Genomic DNA, 23,028 nt, shown 5'->3' with positions numbered 1-23,028 from the left:
CATCTAAAATATGTACTGGTAAAATACATAACATTTTCTCAAAGTAAATAAGTGTATCCGATACTCGAAAACCATTCGTAAATAAAGTGATTTACCAAAAACAGATTAATTTCAATATATTTTTCGCTGGGTATCCCAGATAGGTATTCATAAGCAGACTGTTTTGTCTAGTGTCTGAAAAGGGCTTCCTTTGCATTGCATCAACTGCAAGTCCCCTCCCTCTTCCGTCTCCTCCTCCTCCCCCCGTCTCTAATCCCTCCCTCTCCTACCCAACCTCAACGGATTCTTCCACTCCTCATTCCCTCATCATTCGCGTGAGTATCCAGTAACAAGGAAGAGCATTTACTAGTTGGTCCAGCTATTGGAAGGAGTGAGTTCATTGTGCCACCTTCATTTTTGGTCTCATTATGTTTTGTATTTTTCATTTCATTTCATCTCACCTTCATGGTCAAAAAGCAACTTTCCTTTTGTGAAAAAAATACACCGTATAGAATTAGTGCGTAAAAAATACTCCAACATTTAGTAAAACTCCTTTGAAATGAGGAATTTTTAGGTATGAAATCTCGTATTTTTCCAAATATTGACTTTTATTTATCTACAGTTTACTTTATAGCAAGTTACAAGCATGCATCGAGGCACACACTGATAAACTCACTCTAAACAATTAGAATTATTCTTGCCGTTATTAACCCCAGTTGATATCAACGCAGAATAAAATAACTAGCCCGCAAAACTCATACTGTGACATCCACGCATATCGGCAACGCTTCTTTCCTGGAAATATAACTGTTTGTTTACACAAGAACGAATCAGAGCTAAAGCGTTACGCGCTCTACTATTTATTGCTTTTCTCGGATATGATCACAAGTATACGATGCTTGTGAACTGTTTGCTTACAGTAACAGGCTACTGTTTTCCGTTCATTTACAGTGTCGGTATACTGGATGGCGTTCATACTGTTAGATCTGACGAGTGTGTCCCATGAATGCATCAGCCACAAGCCTAAGCCTACCGACACAACTGTTTTCTTCGAAGGAAAGTAAGACTCACCACTGACTGGCAATCTTTCTTTTTTTCGCCAGTTTGTTTTTTTATATATATTTGGTAATGTGACTCTTTACTTATTTATCTATTTGTTTTGGTTTTATGAGAAATAATGAGTCAAGCCGTTACGTCCTGCTTTTCTGAGGCAAGAACTGAACTTGGAAAGTACTTCAACAGCATTACCCCAATGATAACGATCCGTTTTCTTCTTCCTTTTTAAGGTCAATAAGTGATGGCGAAAAATCCATCGCTTCGAGCAGCGTTACCAGAGATGGAGAGACTGAGTGAGTTTTCGTTTGTTCATTTATTTATTTATTTATTTATTTATTTACTTATTTATTTATTTATTTACTTATTTACTTATTTATTTATTTACTTATTTATTTACTTATTTATTTATTTATTTATTTACTTATTTATTTATTTATTGGTGTGCTAGCATCTTATTCTTTCAGGTTATTTTAATACTTTTATGTTACACTCTTGTGTCACCGATATCTTCATTAAACAAAAATTCGGTCTTTTTTAAGATTTAGTTTTGGATGTTCATTCTTATACACATGTGACTTGTATGCTAGGCATTTTGCGAGAATTTCTCAAGCACATGCACACGCAGGCACACACACATATGCACCTACACACACCTAAAAATCTACATTGACAAGCTTAATCAAAACCAAAAGCAAAGATGAGGGGAAAAAATAAATTTTTCCAAGAGTTTTCAGACAATCAAGAGGTATAAACGTTTCGGGGAATTATACAGAGGTAACTATACACAGAAAAACAAGAATATTGAAATACAAATGTCAAAAAGCTTCAAAATATGACAGAGCAAAATATTTCAGGCTCTTTTCCAAATAAGAACCTAACTATTTCAGACCCTACTCAGATAGGAACTTAATTATCTCAGACCCTGCCCAGATAGCAACCTAATTATTTCAGACTCTACCCAGATGGGAACCTAATTATTTAATGGCTTTTCCAGATAGGACCCTAATTTTATTCCAGGCCCCTTCCCAGGTAGGAACCTGGTTATTTCAACTCCTTTCCAGTTAAGAACCTAATGATTTCACGCCCCTTTCCAGACAGACCCCAATTATTTCAGCCCCCTTTTCCAGACAGAAACCTAACTATTTTGGGCACTTTTCCAGACAAGAACCTCACTATTTCAGGCCCAATTCTAGATTAGAACTGAAATATTTCAGTCCCTTTCAAGACAGGCACCTAATTATCCCAATCCCTTTCCAGACAAGAGCATAACTACCTCAGGTCCTTTGCCAGACAATAACTGAAGTACATCTTACCTTCGTTTTTTCCAGGAGAGTGTCCGTAAGTTCGGACGGGGATGACCACTTCGAGGAATTCTTTGGGGAAAAATCACACACCTCAGTAAGCGCCAACGGCAACTCGGCATCTGTTAGGCAGAGTGTTGGGTCATAATTGCCTGTCGCCAAGGATCATGTGTTTTAAGATCTGAAATTTTCAAGTAAAATTTTAATGTAGACAATTGGTCTTAATTTTAAACCTGCCTTGTTAATTACAAATGTTTCAGTACTGAAGATCTTATCATTGATGTTTTAAAGTGAAGTTTCATTGCATGAGTTTCTATAAAGTAAAAATATCAGTAATGTTCTATATATTTAATAAATTTGCCAGTGCTTAAAAATTTTATTATTTTGAACCTAGAATTGTGCATATTTGGTTTCTCTCTTTGTATAATAGCAATTTCGTTATTCTTTGAATATCAGTCAGGAATTTCTCAAAATAATATGATGATCATTCATATAAGCCAAGTCATGGACGTCTATCACTGATGTTCCAATCACAAACATCAGTTTTGCAGACATTTAAAGATTAATTATTTGATTATTGTAAAATTTCGCAAATTGACAGATTAGTCCGCTTTCTCCCAACTCTATACTACGGTACTACTTTTCACTTCAAAATCGAAGTAGCCAAATGTCTAGAATCCAAATGATTAGTCACAAAATCTGAGTGGATTTTCCTGTATTTAAAATAAAGGAGGAACTGCAAGGTTTATGTTAAGTGTATATGGTCACATCACACAAAACAGAACATAAGTGCATGCATTTGTCTTCACATACTTTACAGAAATCAAATGTAGCCAGCGAAGGTTTTCACCAATGATGGCGAAACCTTATTTTGCTTATCTTTTTAGAACGAAAACCAATTACTGTGTGCAAGTTGATCTTGGGGACTCGATAATGTTCGAAAACTGTTTCTAACGAGTTGGTTGTCTATGATGATCGCGCTCGTTTGACACATGTCAACTTTCTAGCGCGTTTGTCTTCGTGCGACGAATGGGTTTTCTACCATGTTCATGTGAAGACTGAGTTTTCTAGCACATTTGTGCTCATGTGACGAATGGGTTTGTTATAGAATGTTTTGACTCGTGTGACGAAGCCCTATCGAAATTGCACGGCTTCAGCTCTGCCACCTTTAGGCTAATGGTCATTTAAAGCAAATTTCGGCAGCAAAACGCTGAAAAAAATTAAAGGAAATTCAAAAAAAGAAGGGAAAAAATTAGACATATGGAACTTGGAAGCAAATTTCGGCAGCAAAACGCTGAAAAAAATTGACGGAAATGCAGAAAAATGAAGAAAAAAATTAGACCTATGGAACTTGGAAGCAACTAACCTTGCCCCTATAAACTTTTAAAAATACATTATATATACTGCATATGTATATATATATATATATATATATATATATATATATATATATATATATATATATATATATATATATATATATAGTAAGTCAGCAAAAATGTGAGCTCAAGACTACTATAATTAACATTTTCGTAACGTCCTGAGAAAGAACATGACAGGGAGAGTGATGTTACGACACGAAAACTGTGCATTGCAGCTTCACAAAACGACCCTTTGAGTTTAAGGCTCCTCACGCCTCGTAGGCATTTTTACGAAGACTTTAAATTGTTTCCCAAAACAACTTACGTATGTTTATGCATGTAAGTGTATATGCGTCTATGCGCGCATGTAAGCATGAAAAAACTTCTCCTGACTTATCTGGAATGTTTCCTTACAAATCACGTCTGAGTGTTTTAATTTTCTGAAAAGAAAACTGTTGACATTGCTATTTGTTCTGTCCATCCGCCCTCAGTTCTTAAAAACTACTGAGGCTAGAGGGCTGTAAATTGGTATGTTGATCATCCACCTTGCAATCATCAAACATACCAAATGCAGCCCTCTAGCCTCGGTAGTTTTTATTTTATTTAAGGTGTCAGCAACACAGGGCTGCGGCTGACAGTTTCATACAGCATTATACGCAGTACAGAAAACTCTACTGCGCCGAAGAAACCTTGGCGCATTTTTTACTTGTTTTTTAATCGAGATCGACTCATTAGAACAAGGGGTGTTCCTTCATGATACAGTATAAAAGTGATAAATCTGTGAAAGGAAAGGAACGTTCTGATTGCTGTAGCTGTATGGGCGAATTATTATTATTTAATAATGATAAAGAGAGTGGTTATTATTTCATCCTTCTAAGATTATTATTAGTAAAATAATTACGAAGTCAGCTACTACTTTCCAAGACACCCGTCGAAGAGACATCTCTTGGAAAACGACTTCAGGAATTTTGGTAGTCGCCAAAGACGCAACTTTTTTATTATTGCTTCTGGTCGAAAGAAAGTACCATAACCACCATTAAAGGACATGAACGACAGTCGCACATGTTTTACAACAACGATTCCGTGAATGGTAGGTTTAATGGATGCCCATTGAACTCACACTGGCCCCTCTCTATGTACTACACATCTATGACCTTCGATGTCGTCATAACTACGAAGGTAAACAAAGAAGCGTTCAAGAAGCGAGTGGCGACAGTTACGACTCGACAAACTCCTCTATTTCGGACTCCATTTTCACTCTAGTGGTTTGTAATCGCAAATATGACGGACAGAAGCACTGAAATTAAGAATTCGCTGAACCAGAAGCTCATAGAGACGGGGGAAAAGGAACGTCTTAAGGACATGTTGCGACAGAGGCTGACCGAATGCGGCTGGAGAGACGAACTTAAGGTGGGAATATTTTCGAATATTTTCCCCAAATTGCGCCATTTTTAATCGTTTTATTAATATTCAGTGTCATTATTGGTGAGCAAATTTTTCTGAGGCTACCATCTCTTCGTCAGAATCATATATTTTTCATCATTCCATATTTTTCGTAACATTTTTTTCCTACTCATTTTTTCATTATACAGTATATATATTTTTTTCGTTAGAACTTTTTCATCTTCATTCTGTATTTTTCAGCATTATTCTGTAATTTAAGAAGTCTGGGAATTAGTAATAATAGAGATAGGCAATGGGCTGGTTGGTATTTTGAAATTGGCTTAAGGCTAATTTGTACAGAGTTGCCTATAATTAGGGTGCTGGGTATTATCTGACTTAAGGCCTTTGCATTAATTGTAACCCAAGCCTAACCTAAGGTAGAGCACCTTTATAAACCCAAGAGGGTTTACATGGATGCGTCCTCACCTAACCTAACCTAGCAGGGTGTTACATGTTGGTAGGACTTACCAACTTCCCCCCAAGCCATCTTTCTTTTTCTAGAAAGCAGATTTCTCATTTTTCAGTTACTTTGAACTTTCTTTGTGGCACTTCTGCAAAAATCATCAATCTACGCTGAACAGTAATTGGTGTGGATGTTATAGTTTTCATGTGAGTGAAACCGGTGGCAGTTTGTGTTAGAGTCAAATAAAATCTAATGTTGGAATGAGAGTTAGTATTAATTGCGAACATCCAGTTACCAACATTAACCTGAACTTTGGCAGAAATGTATGCCTTGACGATTGACTGAGCTCCCAAACAAACCTGCCATGCTGATCAGTAACAACTGACTCGAGCCAGTCTTTGAGCGTAGTATATACTAAAGCTGAGTAAATGTGCTAAGCATTTTTCCTAATAAGCAATTAAATATAGTCATCACTCTTGGGTCTGCGATGTTCTACCATAAATAGCTATATTCTGAGAATGTATAGCATTTGAATTGGATATCTGAATTTCTTGCCAGTAAAATATGCAACAGGGGTACATTTGAGTTCAACATAACCCAAAAGAATTAGAAGTATAAAACCTAATAAAACCTTATAAACTTGTTGAAGATAAATGCAGTAAATTTAGAAGAAGAAACATAAAAGTGATCAAAAGAAGATCCAGAGATAAACATGTAAACATGGTGAAGTCAGTACACCATGCTAGGCAAAGAAGCCCCTCCATGAACTACTGCACCTTTGGGGAAAGACTAATGTTGGGACATGGAGGCATTTTGTTCACCCCTAGTATGAGGTGACTACATCTAGCACATACGAAGGCTTTTCTGCCATAAAGAGACATAGGTATGTTTTAGAATGTAAAACATCTGAAAGCAGGCACTCTCAAGTAGCCTTAACTACCACAAATAACGAAATCTTTGAATGACTTCAGGATGGCTTTCAAGACTCCTCAGATTTGATTTACCTATTCTTTTGTATAAAGGCTCATAGAATAGTTCTTAGTTTTCTTCCTAGCAACAGTAGTAGTAGCTTTGCCATTCAGGTGGATATCATGTACTGTACCATAGTATAGGAGGTATATACTGTTTGTAAAATAACAAAATATGGTACCTTATTAGGATTATAATTTTTTCAGCATTTGCACAGTGCTAGTTTATATGTATGTATAATGGTAATTATATAGGCTACATACACATACTCATAAGCAATGAGATAACACTAACTTATATTTCTTTTCAGGAACACGCAAAAGATATTGTGCGACAAAGAGGGTTACAGCAAATTACTGTCGATGACCTAGTGAAAGAAATAACTCCACAAGGAAGAGGTAAGATTTTATAAGCCTGTAAAATAAATCTGTGTTCATACTCACTGGTGAAGGCCTTCTTACAAGTACTACATCATTAATGATTATAGAACCCAGATTCTTCACTCTCTGATTGTTCAGCATTCTACCACCAAACCCTACAACATAATTAAACAGACCACCACTAATGACATGTACAAGATTTGAAAAAAATCTGCCTACTCATCTGTCACTGCCTCTCTACTCACTTAAAGAATCCCCAAACAACCTTCTAAATGGCCTGTATAGTCTAGTACCAGTACTAACTCTTACCTCTTGAACCTGGGTGACCCCTGGCTTGGGGAATGATCTTGAGCCTCAGGAGGTTGGTGATGCAGAATTCATATAGGTTGTTTATCTCGGAGGCTTTGGAAGGTTTTTGATTTAGAGTCCCATAAGCTTGTAAGAGGATTCTCTACAATTTCAAATCTCTCTTCGCTGTATCCACACGCCTGTAGTATCTTTGTACATCTGTAAATAGTGCTGTAGAATTAAGGTGGGGGACAAGTTGGAGTGTTATTTTATTTCCAGTAATGTAGGAGATTGTTGACTTGTGGTATTTTATGTTTAGACAATATTGTAAATAGTAAAACACTGGGTGTAGTATTAATAACATTTACTTGTATAGATTACTTATAATTGACCAACAAAATTTGTCAGGAACTGAAAAGAGTATGTGAAATGATATACTTTATGGGCAGGTTTTAGGAAGGGTTATGTATTTATATCTTAGGACATTTTGTTTTATTAATAATATACTTTGGTTGTAATATCGGTAGTGATGGCAGTGATATTTACCTGTTAAAAAAGTTAATAGACAACCAATATAACATGTTAGGAACTGAGAGGGTAGGCGACTTGATTGTTTGGAAGGTTTTATCCAATCCAAAATAACACTTCAGCATACAAAAACAAAATTGAAAACAAACTGACAAGCTACTATAAACATTGGTCGTATTATGATAATAGAACACAGATCAATATATTATCTACTGTATTTTGTATCACTGGTATACGCTGTATATATCATTTTACATAAGTATTCCTGTCTCAAGTTATTTAGAGTGACAGTAATTGTCGCTTAAAGCTTTCCTGTTTCCTTGTGAGTACCTGTATTGTGACATGGGAGAATTTTATGTACAGTACTGTTATTACTTCTACCACTTTTCTCCTTATATGTATGTTGTTCATCATAGTCCTTTTTTCTACTTTACTCTGCTGGGAATGCACTTGGGGTTGAAGGTCAATTGCTTGGTCCAAATTTATTCGATACCGGGTCACAAGTCTAGATGTGTGTGTGTTTATTATTACCTTACATCTGTCCTTTTATTTTAGTGGTGCTTGATGATAGTGCTCTTTAATACGTTATAATTTTTTCATTTTTTTTCCCTAGTACAGTTAAGTACAGTATTGTACTTTTGTTGCACCCTCTTTTCTGGGAATTTCCCCCTCTATTACAATGCTGGAGTGTGTTGTTAAACCCAAAAAGTAATGGCATTGACATAATACTATGACATCTTTGAATTGGTCATACTTTGACCCATGCATATTTGATAACCCACATGACCAGTTCCCAAAGTGCAGGAATTGTTTGTGGTTGTCTGACCTTCAGTTACCAGCAACAGTCATGCCTTGGAAACAGATCCATGGGAGAAATGTAGACTCATTGATCTGGTTAAACTATTTATTAAATTACATGAATGCTACTTTGCTTTTGTAAATTTACCTGAAACTGGTTTTGTTTTGATTATACCAGTTTTCAGGACTACTTTTCTTTCATTTTGCATTAACGATTGCAAAATATAAGAGGTGTGCTCTGTATACTGTAGTCTGTGGTAGACTTGCAGCTGTAAAGTTGATAAACCTTAAGAGATTTTTTTTTATTTGATATAGTTTGTTGGTAATGTATAATGTTGAATTATCATTTCCTATGTCAAATTAAATATGATTTTTTCTTGAATCGAGCAGTAAGGAAACTTCAAGAACTGGATCTCACGTTGTTAAATGCAGGATGTTACTACATCACGTACAAGATGTCAGTTACAACCACTAGTGCTACCCCACTTTTTCATGCTTCACTTTTCCACACCTCACTTTGTCGTGGATTTTTGTGGAACATATCTTTCACGTTTCCGTGGGAAATTTCACCAATTTTCAAATTTTTCTAAGGGCCGTATCTGAAAAATTATCATTAATTCGCTGTCTTCGTATTAAATTAGGGGGTGAACTATTAAAATAGTTATAAGCGTTTTAGTTTAAGGGGTACATGGTATTTGGCAGTTATAAGCATTTTTAGAGGGATTTTGCTTTTCTGAGATGGCTTCTGGAACCTATCCCCACAAAAAAGCGGTGTAGCACTGTATTTTATGTGAAATTCCATGGTAAAGTAAAATTTATATTCCTAGTTTTAAAACTAATTATTATTTCTTTTACAGATTTGGTCCCAGATACAGTAAAACGTGAACTTTTGGCAGAGATCAAGAAATTTTTGGCATCACAAGCTCAGTAATGATTGGTGGCTTGACTTCCCATTGTAATTCAGTGTAATTTATTGCCCTTTTGTAGTTTATAATGATATTCAGATATGTACATCCTTCATACACATTATTCTCCATTCATTTTAATGTAAGGTTTTATAGTTGGGATCATTACCTTTGGTTGAACTATGAAGGGTAAATTTTGCCTCAGTTAAAAATATAAGTTAGTATAGAATAGCAGTGAGATGCAGTTGTCATCATCTTCATCTTATTTTGGAATTGGGTGAATGAAATTTGTTTATATACATGCTCTAAATTATTGAGTAAATTTGTTTTTAGGTGATTTTCACCGTCATTACTCATGTACTTGACTAGTGTCCCGAATACCAGAATACTTGACACATTTTTAATGATCGATCAAGTACATTTGTGCCTTGCGTTTGTAAAAGACACTGGATTTGATAGCTTCCCTTTCAAATGAAAGATGATTTGAGCTTAATACACTGGTGGTTTGGATGGGCGTGTAGCTGTAGAAGTACATTTCTTTAATGGATCAGTGAGGTTTATCATTTTTAGAGCACTCTTGCAGCCATCTAAAAGTAATCTCAGGACTGTATAAAGAGCTTATATGCCCAAACAGTATACTATAAGTGTTCAGCTCTTGACTTTTTAACTGTTCAGTAAATAGAATATGTTCCGTAATATGCAATAACTTTATACATTTATCTGAAATATAGCAAAAAAAGAGCGATTTCAGTTCATGTACAGAAAATCCTACCATGGAGGATGTCGAGAGGAGATAAATTTTTTTTTTTTTATAGATGATGTAGAATGTAGCAAAAAATTAATTTTATTAGGCACTGCAGACAAATACTAGATAAAAAGTGAAAAAACAGTAAAACTGTTAAACTCAAAACATGTGAAATGACAAAATGTGCCAAGCCTCCTCTAGGATCATTTGAAAGCCAGTATGTTCTTAATTTTTCATGTATATTTTTTGTAAGAATAAAAATGTTTCCCAGGATTCTCTATATGCTGACATTGGCAGTACGTCAGTATTTCCAAGCCTTTCTGATATTTTTATGACATGACTCTATAGGTTATATCACTTTTCATAAAATTGGATACAGTCATAATCGAAAACTTTCTTGAATAATTTGTTTACTCAAATCCAAATTTATATGTTAAACTAAAGCTCTATATATTTAGGGATTCATATTTTGTTAAGTTTTTTTTGCTGTGTGAGTGGCCTCCAGATAGGAAAAGTACTTTTTTTTTTTATTTCATATAAAAATAAAACTAGGTCATGGTTGTATTCAAAAGTAATTAAGTTGCAACTTCTTACGAAGCTTTATAACCAGCTTCCGAAAACATCAACAGTTACCATTGCTTAAAATCAGTGTGAAGTGCAGTTCTGGTGTAAGGTATGAATTATTCATTAGATATGCTCAAAGAAACTATGAAATCTTAGTAGTGTTATAGTGCTTGGGGGAGGAGGTCAAAAAACATTTTCCTGCTCAGTATAGATGGCCAGTACCTTTTGTTGGTGAAAATTACATTAAAATTGTCATCTTTTACAAATATTCTAAATTTAAAGAACATCTACTCACAATTGGCAAGATACAAGCTGTTGATAACACATAGGCTGAAACATTAGGATTTACCTATTCAGACAAGATATTCATTTTATGCAGCTTCAGGTGGTTATTGGAACTTGCATACAACTGTAGTACAGGCATTTGTACACTTGACCTATGGTTTACAGTTGACAAAAGATTTTTTTACCAGCATTGCTCGGTTACAAAATTTTTACAATCTGAGATTGGCTTAAGCAGCTTCCTGGGATTGCTTAATTTGTATAAATGCACTTGTGTGTGTTAGCTCATGTAGTTCAACTTGGTGTTATGCCAGGGAGGAGGTACAAAGAATGTGAGTCTAGAACTGTGACGTGTGGTTTTGTTTAATCACTTCACTGTAATTAGTTTTATTATTATGACAATTCTTCAGTAATAATGTTAGATGAAGGTCAGGAATAAAAGGTTCAGCAAAAAAGTTGTCAAGTTAAGTAAGAATAATACATCACTAGTGTTTTGTTGTACGCTTCCACAAAGCTACTTGAGATATTTCCTATATCAATGTTTTGTTGTGTTCTTTCACAAAACTACTATAGAATTTTCTTAAGAACATATCAAACTTGTAACATACAAAATCAGATTTTTTTTTTTTTTTTTTTTTTACGCTAGAAGCCTGCCCCCCCCCCCTTGTCCATATGTGGCATAAAACATACATGACAATTTTTGCTGACATTTTAATTTTTTATTTGGTTATTTTGTTTTTCAGAAATAACTGATTATGATATCCATTCAAAATATAGAAGACTACTGCTGTGAGGTAACAATTTCAACTCGAAGTGTTTTAGTTTGTGCTATAAATATGTAAGTTCCAAAATTGTACAGTACTCATAAGTGAATTTCTCATTTGAATATGGTGTTTTGACTTCTGATTAGTGCTTCACATTTGTTAGCCGCTAGTATCGAGGGAACGGCCCCTGCATACCATCTTATTTCAATTTCAGTGTGTATGTTAGTACTGTACTACAGTGATAAGCTTTATGCACTTCATTTGTACTGTTTTTGTCGACACCACTGTACCTGAACCATCAATAAGCGTGCATTGTAAGTACTGTATTTCAGTATAAAAAGTTTTATGAATGACCAAATAAGCAAGAGTATCATTTGTCCCTTGTCAAATATCCTAACCTGTATAGAAGTCAAACTGATTTTTATACTAGGGCTGAGAATAATCAGAATTTGATTGTTTTTATTTGTAGGACAAAATTATAAATTATTTACAAAATACACTGTGGTCATGTTCCACATTTAATTGTCTAAATAAAAGGGATACATTTTTCCTTATCAACCTTCCCATCCTTCCACTTAGATAGGAACTTGGGCATGATATGACTGATGGGGTTGTGATGAAACAACCAAGTTTCTAAAATATCAAACAAACTTTTTCACGAAAACCCATTATCCATAGAGTTCCTTTTCTCAGCCCCTTATTTCTCCCTGTTTTATTGTATCCAGCCTACACAAACAATAGGGGGAATAACAATCCCCTCAAGTATTACATAAGCAAGTTTCAATTGTATTTCCAAGTTCCCTTTTGCTTACTGCAGTGTGTTGCAAGATGAGCATTTATTTGTCAGTCAAATCAAGGGAGATCCTTGAAGAAATTTTTCTTGACTGTCATAGATTACCTGACCAACAGCATTAATAACATAATATTTTTCTTTAAGAAAATGACATTACTCCTCACCCCATCTTCCCGAGACCAAGAAAAACAGAAAATTTTAAAAATTGGGTATTTACAACTTTCTGTGAATTTTCCTTCTAAAAGGCTGGATAATCAGTAGCTTTCAATGCCTGGTCACTCGCCTCAGGTTTATCCTTAATCTATTCCTGTAATTGCAACAAAAATTTGATTAGGCATATAACTTGGTGTTGGTAATGGAAATATTCACAAAAAATATAAACAATTGCAAAGGAAGCATACAATACACAGAATACTATATAAATTTATTACAAACTGACTGGTATACAAAGCTCTCAAGGTTTGCACTCTTCATGAAAGGGAGTTAAAGTACGAAATTCACGCCAAGTAGGGGGCATGTGGTTGCGCAAATGCACGTCACAGCGTTTGCACACATCAGTGAAGAGGGACTGGTAGCTGTGTAGCCATGTCTGGAAGGAAAGGCAAACTTGTTAAATGCACATAATTTCTTTCCTCACAAAAAATAAATATGACAAATTTTTAAAGTAATTTGTATATTTCATAACTATATGAACCTGAGGTCCTTTACATAGGGATTTACTTTCAGCAAAGCTGGAACGGATGTTAAACTTTCGAACAAGGTGGTTAGGCAGTCAACTCCTGTCTGGTAGGCAGGAGTCCCGCCTGCCTGGATGTAAGCATTCCAATTTGCCTTTCGGCCCAGGTATCAGATTGAGGGGTGGCATGAGGTGGGCATAAAACTGTAAAGGACTTCAGATTTGTATAGTTACAAAAAATACAAATTTCTTTAAAAATTTGTCATTTGTTCCTACACAATATACAAACCATCGGTCCTTTACATAAGGAGGGAGGAATCTGAGTAACTGACTGGAGTTCGCCACATCTGGGTTCTCTTCCTGGTCAATGAAGCGAGGAAGAGTCCCGTGCCTCTGACATGTTGAACAGAGTGCAAGAACTGCATGATCAACTGCCAGACTTCTGACAGAAAGTGAAGAGTGAAAGGGGAAACATGATTGTCATCCCTATGAGTTGGCAAAGTTTCTTCCTGTAACTGTTTTGATTTGATTTGTTTTTAAGAAATTTAGGCTGTCAAGCCAGGCACTGGGGCACTTTCAGCCATTCAGCACCAGTGTGTGAAAAGAGGGAGGTGGAGTTATTGAGCAGCAAGCTAATGACTCCCAGAAAGTAAAGGAGATTAAGTACAAAGATTTAAAGGTGGAACTGGTAAAAAATACCAGAGTTGCACTAAGGATTAATAGCACGAGACAGGACAGCAAGAATGACAAAAGAAGGCAGGAATGGAGGTTAAGTAAAAGGATAAAAAGTGGGTGCAGCTTGGGGAACATTGCAAGCACACTTTGGTAATGTCTGTAGTGAACCACATAAGGTGCACTGACAACACTACCCAGCTACAGGGTTAACCACCTTAATAAATTTCATGTACCTGTACTTGACCACATCTACACAAGGTACCAGCACTATTATTACCTAATCTAACATCACTTCATGTTGTACTTTAGTTTTTGTAAACACTGGTTTGTATTTTAATATAAACAAATTGCAATCATTACACAATTCTCACTTGAAGTTATAAGCAGCAGAATGCTATGACACATTTGTAATACAGTACTTACAAAAAATGAACGAACAGATAAATCTGTAAAACCAGGAGAACAGAAGTTTAACATTGCTGCATTGGCATTATCAGTCACTTTCTGGAAAACTTTGTACTGGGAAGGCGTGTATAAATCAACCTGTGAGAATAAGAGATACTTTAATAAATGTTACCTGATAACCTACAGAATATAACTTTACCACTGTACATATTTTCTATTTAATACCTATAGAGTACTACTTAGCACTCTCACATATTGTCTACTCATTACCAATACAACGCTACATAGTAATAAGTTGGTAAAAACATAAGAATGACTAGATTTAGCAGGTACGATGAAGGCTTCATCCACTTCTAACCTCTTCTACATTAAGTTGCAAAGTACATACTCAATACTCAGTTTGCCCACCCTCACCAGGTTGTTTAAGCAGACGTAGAAGGTTGTAAACCGTATAAACAAAAGATAATTTTTGCTCTTTTTTTTTTTAGCTTCCGTGTTAGAACACACTTTTCCACTTACCTTGCCTTCTTCATCAAGCAGCGGTTCATTGTAAGCTCTCACAACAACCCATTCTATCAGAAGCCCTTTAAGAGTCACCACAGCCCTGAGAACACGCCCTAGTGTCACCTAGAAAAAGCAAAAACACGGAAAGGGTTTGATTGTGCACAATTGTTGGCAGTATTGCCTACTCACTCTACTAATCGAAGAAGACAAATAAAAAAAATATTGACAGTAACACCTTCACTTTGAGAGTCTGGCTTTCTGACAAGTAACAAAATCTATTAAGTATTTAGCCTCCACTTGAATATTTGCTGGACATCTTACAGCTAACAGCATTTTCACATAGTTCCTCACCTAAGATAACGAACACTTTACAATTAAAATTCAATTCAAGACATTTATCTAAAAATGTATCACATCTAAAACAGCAACATAGCAAAAAATAATCATATTAATGTAGCTAATAAAAATAATCATATTACTGTAGCTAATAAGCACAGAAGTCAGCAAAGTTGAGGTGTTACTTATATCAAAACCACTTCCATGTAACCTAACATAAAATACACTGCTTAAACATAGATACATCCCTAGCATTTGCAGTTAACACACCGTCAAACCTTGTTGGTAAACAGTCAATTAAGTTATCCCATATGGCAATGGGAGCTTACATTTCTATTGTCAATTGAATCTGATCAAATGTCTAAAGGAGGCTCTACATAAAACAAAGGTTTATGTTAGGAAAGAAACTTTCTTTACAGTTACAAATACTGTATACCAAATGCTTGTGCATAAATACACAGCATCTTATTCCACACAGCTTTCACCAGTTCAAACACTGCTTTCACCTGTACAGAAGTGTTTAACCGTTTGTTTCTTCAGCTGCAGCTTCAACCTGCAGCTTAAATTTAACTGTGAACTTCTTAACAGTCTTTCCTCCACCACTGTGAAAAATGAATGTATATTTGTTACATTTTACTAAAACAAGTTATGGTCAAGTATCAAATCTAATGAGTTGAAAACTGTTGTGCAGCTTTTAGTAACTAACACAGTACTGTATATATCAGTTACAAAAACGTAAGTTATGCTACTGCCATCATTTCATTCTCATGGTCCTTGAATATGTAATTTTTCGCTTTCTATTATAATGGCTGAATAATTTAACCTCTCGAACACTTTAATACTTTTGATCTTGTCTGACTTGCCTCTCTTGTTACTTGTGACATTGGTTTTTCTTTACTAATTTTATGTCCATACCTCCCAGCCTCCACTAGAATCATCAAGCTGTAATCTTTCTTGTTGCAAGTGAGGACACTCATTTTTTCCTTCTTAATTAATAGTCCATTCCTCCCTGCTCCTACTAGACTGGGCAAACAGATCTCTGTATCTTGTATATTTTCTGCTTTTAACAATGAATTATCTGTAAAAATCAATCTGTTCTAATCATGTCATTTACAAATCTTTTACTTTATCTACTCTCTTCTTTACCGGCTCTAAACACTGTCCGAAGTCAATATCTGTGATATCTCTTTACATGTGTTAGTTGCTGTATCAATTACTTTGAAGGGAATCTCATATTTTTTCATTACTTCAATCAGCATTTCCCTTTTCTTGCATCAAACTCCTTCCTAAAATCCACTGATATCCTTACTTCTCTTTTCCTTTTTTATAAATCTTCCTTCCACCTGGCATGGCAGAAGCATTATTCTTTCTTCAGCTTTTACCCCCTTTCTTTAAATCTTGCCTGACTTTCATTGTTATTAAATAACCTTATAAGAAAAATATGTTACAACTATTTGCCTTAGATCTGTCAGCCATGGAATTTTCCTCTTTTAAATAATTTTGTCTTAAACTCTATACAATCTGAATCTTTCAAATAATTTTGTCTTAAATTTTATACAATCTGAAAGCCTCTCCTCTTTATCAACACATTTCCTATTACATCTCACTAACAATTCTAAGCATATCTTACTTCCTTATAGTACTCCGTAAAATTCTCATTAAATTCCAGCAATAAAGATTAAAAGCTGCTGAAATATATTATTTCAAGTGGAAAATAAATGATTAACAAGCACTGGAATACGATACCACACAAAAAACCAGGAGAGTTATAGTACAGCTGTTGGCAGCACTCAAGGCCACAAAAAGTTGGGTTTATTACTCAATATTGTAAATACCTTAGGGTTCAAAGGGACTACCTACTTCTGAAAGAGGACCAGTGATCCAGAGAACACTGCAGGCCTTATATGGTCTGCAATGTTCTATGGATTGTGATAAAAGATAAGGAAAATCCTGTTTGGCATACAGTACATAATTTTATTTCTTCCACAGTTGGATTTCTTAAGAAAACTTCTCTCTAGATCAACAAAGGCTACCTTGTACTTCCCACCTACAAAGACTATATTAGATACAAAAACTCACCTGAACAACAGCGTTATTTCCAAATGGTCTAGAGACGTTGAGTGTCATCACTTGGAGCATCTGTTTAATGGACTGAAATGTCATATCTACCTGCCTGAAACAGAAAACTTTTGTATGCCGGTATCAAGTAACAGTACATCATTTAAAAACTTCACAACTTTACCAACAATGTACAACATATACTAAAAGACGTTATCAATAGCGAAACAGAGTAAGCAACACTGAACTATCACAAAGATTCCAGTAAATATTACCATGTTGGTAGAAATCTAGATAATAGAGAGTTAATGTCTTCATCATAGCTAAAATATCATTCTGAACTCCACACAAAATACGACATATTAGTTAAAAACAATTTAGACAAAAATTCACTAAAATGACACAATTACACAACATCTTAAAAAAGCTGTAATTTTACAAAAAAATCCAAACTTTATCATTAATAAAGATAAATCTGGCTACAATATCATTCTGAATTCCATACAAAAGAAGATTCATTAGTTAAAAAACAGGTTTTGGCGTAGGAAAAACCTATTTTTGGTAGCCTCTGCGAGTCCTCAAAGGAGTTACACTCTCATGGTCCCCCCAAGGGCTCCATAAGACAGACCAACCAATTACAAAGAACTTTCTTGTAGTTGGTCTCAGCCAGAATGGTGCTTGTTGGCACAGGTGTGACAACAAGTCAGTGCTATCTTCATTACACACCAGGTCTGTGCAAGATGAATGTTGCCACTGCATTCACTCCTAGGTTAATTTTCTTGTCAAACCTAGACTCAAGACTGGCAATGGTATCAGAGTCGGAAGCAAGGGAGCCAGGCACAGGAGTAGGTGGAAGAAGTGTAAGAGGATTAGTACAGGCAGTCCCCCGTTATTGGCTGGCTCGGTTATCGGCAATCCGGTTATTTGGCGCTTGTCTAGCAACGAAAATTGGTGATTTTCAGCGCTGATATGTGCCAATTTCTGCTTATCGGCACTAATAATTGCACACTGGCACCAATACTTAAGCCCTGCATAATAGTAGCCCAGTAGTGATAAAAGGAACAAGTGTTTAATAAAACTACTTAGTGTTAGCTACCTTTACCATTGTATAGGCCGCAAACACTTCAAATTACCCAGGCCTACAGGGCTACAAGTACATGTCCACAGTGTGGTGTAAGGAAACATGATCAACTGGTTATATGCATAAAATAGTAGTAACATATTAAAATATTAATTCACAATTGCTACAATAATGTTGCCTTAAAGGATTTACTCACCAATGCTTCTCAATTCAATTAGACAAAACTAAATGGATATCCATACTGTATATTTCTACACATTTCATAACCTATGAATACCTGGTCTATTCCCAAGAACAAGGTTAAGGTAACGTAGCCTAGGCTACAGGCTGTTAGTTGGTACATAAATAAAATCAAAATAAAATCAAAATAAAATTTGTGTTTTTCTAAATATACAAACCTACTCCTTGATATATATAAAGAGATTTCCCATGTGCTTCACATGAATCGGCTGACTTTAGACTCATTTACTGAAAACCACTAGCTTTCTGTGCACTGGACTGGCCTGGTCTGAACCTACCCAAGCTCCCCCAATTGTTTTCCAGCCACCATCAAACCAATAATTATTGGAACTATTGTACCTAAATTGTATAAAATCAGTATCTTCAAGATTTTAAAATGTTTGGCAAAGCTTGCCATTACGAAAAAATACTTTTGTGTTCCCTTAGGAAAAATATAAACATCACGACAAATGCTCAACAACTGTGACGTCACTATCGGTGGAGTAATACCCGTTGGAAGTAAATCCAAATGAATGTATTCCTTTAAAATTTGAAAGAACCCTAATATTAAGGATAACTGGGGAACTGTTGGTATCACAAAACCCTTCAGTTTGATTATAAAATACTACCAAGGAAATACTGGCCTTTAGTAAACAACATGGCTCGTAAGTTGAGCACGATTGGGAACTTCGAACACAGCTATGTTTTGTAAACAAGAAAGTTAGGCTGCCCCAATTTACCCTTTTGATAACTTCAAATTATCTATTAATGTAAAAACTGCATTGTATAATAAGTTTCAAAAACAAAATTATCTAATATTATTGCCTTAATGCTAAATATCAGTGTGTTAAACAAGAAAATACAGCACGGCAATTACTGTACAGCGTAGCCTAGCGATCTATTCCTAATGTCTCGCCTTGCAAGAGGCTTACTGGTTCCCAATTTAAACAAAAATAAGCCTGCCCATTAAAATTTTAAGAAACTAAAACTTTTCAATGGGTCTTAAACTAAGTACTTCGCTTAACTCGTGACAGCTGATGAATAAAGTGCGCAGTCAAACGTGATTCCGGAGTACATTCTGGGGACAAGTGGACTCTTGGACAGACCAGGGTGTAATGAAGATGGCGCCAACTTCTTGTCACATCTGTGCAAGTATGACATAGAGCTAGGTAATCGTTGTAGGACAGGAGATGCAGCCCTCCTGTCCTGAATCCTTTATATTCTATTCATGTGCTAACAAGCAGTATTCTGGCTGAGACCAACTATAAGAGAATTCTTTATAATTGATTGGTCTGTCTTATGGAGCTCTGGGGGTACCATAAGAGTGTAACTCCTTTGAGGACAAACAGTAGCTACGCTATCAAAAAGGTATTTAGACAAAGATTCACTAAAAATAATAATTTAATTCAATTTCCTACACTTACATGCTAGTACTATACAGTAAATCTAGTTGTTGGGATAATCACTTTCTCTCAGTATACTACCACATACTTCTATCTTGCATAATTGTGTATTGGCTTCCACACCAAACGTCAGCTTATCATTGTAAAAACTGGAATTAGTGACCAACAGTATACAAGCAATAATTCAAATACTTACTGCTGTGATACATTATGGCTGTACTGGGTTGGTCTTCGTCTTTTTGAGATAGGGACCGACGACCTCTTGAGGCTGTTACCATGAAGAAGTTGATTCATTGTTGTTGAATAACAATGTACCTTTGCAATAAAAAGTTGCCTTAAAATCAAGAAAACATTACTGTTATCATATAATGTCTTAATCTTGGAAAGCTATAGTTGATAGGTTAGCTATCAATTACTGAATCTGAAAATATCTATCTAATCTATCAGTGGAATATGGATACAGTTTCTAATAAAGATTCAAATCCTACTCACTTTTTCTGTCCATGTATAACAGTCGAGAAGTTGATGGTACAGTCTCAATTTATCAGGAGAAGGATCTAGAGAAATAACTCCTGTATTTCCCAAATTTGTAGTTGTAGTTGGTGGGGTCAAGCCTCCTACTTGCGTTTCTAAATCCCTGCAATTATAAAAATAAAATATCAATGCATTATTACAGACAAAAAAATCAAATTAAAGAGATCAGGCAAATTGTTAGTGTTACCATATCCTTGGGGCATTGCCATATTCATAATGAAACATAGAAATATAATATAAAGTACATAAGCGGTGTATTTATTATACGTGAGACATCAATAATATTCATAGTAAAGTAAAATAGTAGTTACTGTACAGTCTCACATTTCATTTATCTATACTAACTAACCTAACCTAACCTATAGTACAGGGTCCGTACCCTAGTTTTGTGTTTTCCCCCATCCAAAAACCCCCCTTTCCCACTGTGGTCCCCATAAATTGTAGGATATAAGGGTGGGGTCAGCTATCTTTTGAGGTAGCCTATTAATTTAAAAAAAAAAAAAATGTTCAAAGCATACAATAATACAAAGGAAAAACCAGTTCAGAACGACAGATTCTGCTGACGAAAACAAACCTAACCTTTCCCAGAACGCCATACCCTGACCTAACCAGACCTTATCTTCCTAACCTGACTTAGGGGCTTTGCCCTGACCTGGCCAGGGAAAGAAAGGAGGTTTTGCTCCCATGGACCTCCCCAATTAACACTACATAGGAAACAGATTGGTGGGACTAAATTTCTATTCGGAAACGAGGCCGGCACTGACTGCGGCCTAACCAAAACAACCTTAACCTAACCTTTTCTGAAGTGTCGTACCTTGACCTAACCAGAACTTACCTTCCTAACCTGACTTAGGGCAATGTGCCCTCACCTGACCAGTGAAGCCTCCATGAAACACTTAACATCAAGCACACAGACTGGCCTAGGTTACCCTTCTGTGGTAGAAGGTTCAAATTCTAGAGTTTCATCCTACCAATTCATCTAAAACAACATATGAACTATGAACTGGTTACCATATTCGAAATCGTTTTTTAACCTTCAAGTTTCTGGGGTTCGATCACGGAAGTGCTAGAACTGGGTCATACTGTATTCAGTAGGGATGGTAAAATGCTTTCAGGAAGCAGTGTTTGATGGCGGTAGTGCATGTGAACATGCCGTATTAACTATCTAGGGGGGGTTGTGGGGCCGGTATTGTCTTACCGTATAAGTCGTAATCTGATTAATTATTTTTCTCTGTTATTAAGCATTTGCGAAGGCTATGCATTGAGAAGAAACTTTTTGTTTTGATGTGTTTTACCCAAGAAAAATGTAAATTATAATGTGGGAGGTGGCTGGAGTCTTCCGAAAAATAACACAAGAGCCCAACTGCTTCTTTGGGAAATGTCCGTCGGCAGAGCTTTTGCTTAGATTTGCCAACTGACCTGGTTGCCTAAGTTCTTTTCGTTGGTTTAGAGCACGTAGGAGTAACTTTTATTCTGCGGAAGTTTTAGCGGTATTATAAGTTGCCAATACTTGATATGAAACTGTAACCTACATTTTTGAAAAGAGGTCTCTATCAAATTATGACTTATAAGGTAAGACAATGCCGGCCATCCTCCCCCTCCGTAGCTAATACAGCAAAATGCCCAAAATTGTAACCAGTAAACACCCCTAGGGTATGTGGTATTTTACATTGGCAGCTTGTAAAATTTTACCCTTTTTGCTACCTAAGAGAAATTACCAATGCAGAAGCTGCCCCCTAAAGAAAATGATATTTTAAAGTCCAAATTGTTATAAAATAGTTTAAAGAAAAAGAACACCAACTAATCTACCTACAAGGAACTGGCAGACCACTGAGGACCCCTACCTGACGCCCCCAAAAGAAATACACCATAAAAAAATGAGAGAAACACCAATGATTCTAACCTACCTCAACTGATTCTTAATATTCTCCAGAACGAGGGCGTATTTCTCGCAGACGCTGTTAGAGTCTTGATTTGGTTGCTGATCCTCTTCACTTTCTTTGGGTCCCTCGGCGACCGTCCTGAAATAATGCGTCACCTGGCTCCTCAAACTCCTCACGTTGTTTAAAGTCGCCATGAGAGTCTCCACGTTCGATCCGGTCGTCTCTTGCGCTGCCATGGCGACTTGAATTCGTGTGATTCAATTTTGGGACGAATGCGAGCGAAATTCGTGAAGTTACCGAGTATTCAGAGCGGATTTCTTGTCTGGGCTTCAGAGGTTCAGAGACTTTGTTTACTTCTTATCCGTCAGGGTTTCGTGACCAGCGCCTGACAGAGGTGCGTTTGAAGGGGCATTTTCTAATTTCTAGTGTTGTTCCTTGTTCTTTATTATTATTATTATTATTATTATTATTATTATTATTATTATTATTATTATACAGAAGATGGACCCTATTCATACGGAACAAGCTCACCACAGGGGGCCACTGACTTGGAAATCAAGCTTCCAAAAGATACGGTGTTCATTTGAAAGAAGTAACAGAAAGAAGAGTTATTGGAAATGAAAAAATATGAATTAACAAATTAAAATAAATATACAAGATAACATATAAGAAAAAAGAAAATCTGGTCGAACTTT

The 23,028-nt window shown here is 35.8% G+C and overlaps 2 protein-coding genes and 1 long non-coding RNA gene across 4 annotated transcripts; 2 read left to right on the top strand and 1 right to left on the bottom strand.

Moving 5' to 3' along the window:
• The first annotated feature begins 239 nt into the window (after positions 1 to 239).
• On the top strand, positions 240 to 2,710 carry LOC136854240 (uncharacterized). The gene is made up of 4 exons (XR_010857669.1): positions 240 to 370; positions 931 to 1,039; positions 1,266 to 1,328; positions 2,364 to 2,710. It is a non-coding gene; the product is annotated as an uncharacterized lncRNA (long non-coding RNA).
• Positions 2,711 to 4,186: 1,476 nt separating this feature from the next.
• On the top strand, positions 4,187 to 12,127 carry LOC136854238 (transcription and mRNA export factor ENY2-like). Of its 2 annotated transcripts, XM_067130595.1 has the most exons (4): positions 4,204 to 5,107; positions 6,823 to 6,910; positions 9,364 to 9,471; positions 11,746 to 11,958. In XM_067130595.1, the coding sequence occupies exons 1-3, from the start codon at positions 4,979 to 4,981 to the stop codon at positions 9,435 to 9,437; spliced, it is 291 nt and encodes a 96-aa protein (XP_066986696.1). In that variant the 5' UTR covers positions 4,204 to 4,978; the 3' UTR covers positions 9,438 to 9,471; positions 11,746 to 11,958. The 2 variants fall into 2 exon arrangements, with proteins under 2 accessions (XP_066986695.1, XP_066986696.1); XM_067130594.1 differs by having other exon boundaries at positions 4,187 to 5,107; positions 9,364 to 12,127.
• Positions 12,128 to 12,211: 84 nt separating this feature from the next.
• MED27 (mediator complex subunit 27) lies at positions 12,212 to 22,720 on the bottom strand. The gene is made up of 8 exons (XM_067130593.1): positions 22,358 to 22,720; positions 20,409 to 20,553; positions 20,113 to 20,231; positions 17,235 to 17,328; positions 14,835 to 14,942; positions 14,334 to 14,453; positions 12,999 to 13,148; positions 12,212 to 12,866 (listed from the first exon to the last, which is right to left on the bottom strand). The coding sequence occupies exons 1-7, from the start codon at positions 22,567 to 22,569 to the stop codon at positions 13,014 to 13,016; spliced, it is 933 nt and encodes a 310-aa protein (XP_066986694.1). The 5' UTR covers positions 22,570 to 22,720; the 3' UTR covers positions 12,212 to 12,866; positions 12,999 to 13,013.
• Between the last annotated feature and the right edge of the window lie 308 nt (positions 22,721 to 23,028).

The sequence above is a fragment of the Macrobrachium rosenbergii genome, chromosome 28 (assembly GCF_040412425.1).
Source record: "Macrobrachium rosenbergii isolate ZJJX-2024 chromosome 28, ASM4041242v1, whole genome shotgun sequence".
Lineage (NCBI taxonomy): Eukaryota > Metazoa > Arthropoda > Malacostraca > Decapoda > Palaemonidae > Macrobrachium > Macrobrachium rosenbergii.
The sequence above is the reverse complement of the archived record's forward strand: the minus strand, read 5'-3'. Positions and strand labels throughout refer to the sequence as shown.

Coding starts and splice junctions, on each gene's coding strand:
- LOC136854238 (XM_067130594.1), top strand. CDS start 4,979: ATGACGGACAGAAGCACTGAAATTAAGAATTCGCTGAACCAGAAGCTC. Junction 5,108..6,822: donor GCTGGAGAGACGAACTTAAG/GTGGGAATATTT, acceptor ATTTCTTTTCAG/GAACACGCAAAAGATATTGT. Junction 6,911..9,363: donor AATAACTCCACAAGGAAGAG/GTAAGATTTTAT, acceptor TTTCTTTTACAG/ATTTGGTCCCAGATACAGTA.
- MED27 (XM_067130593.1), bottom strand. CDS start 22,569: ATGGCAGCGCAAGAGACGACCGGATCGAACGTGGAGACTCTCATGGCG. Junction 14,454..14,834: donor TGCTTGATGAAGAAGGCAAG/GTAAGTGGAAAA, acceptor TTATTCTCACAG/GTTGATTTATACACGCCTTC. Junction 13,149..14,333: donor TATCTGTTCGTTCATTTTTT/GTAAGTACTGTA, acceptor CTTTCCTTCCAG/ACATGGCTACACAGCTACCA.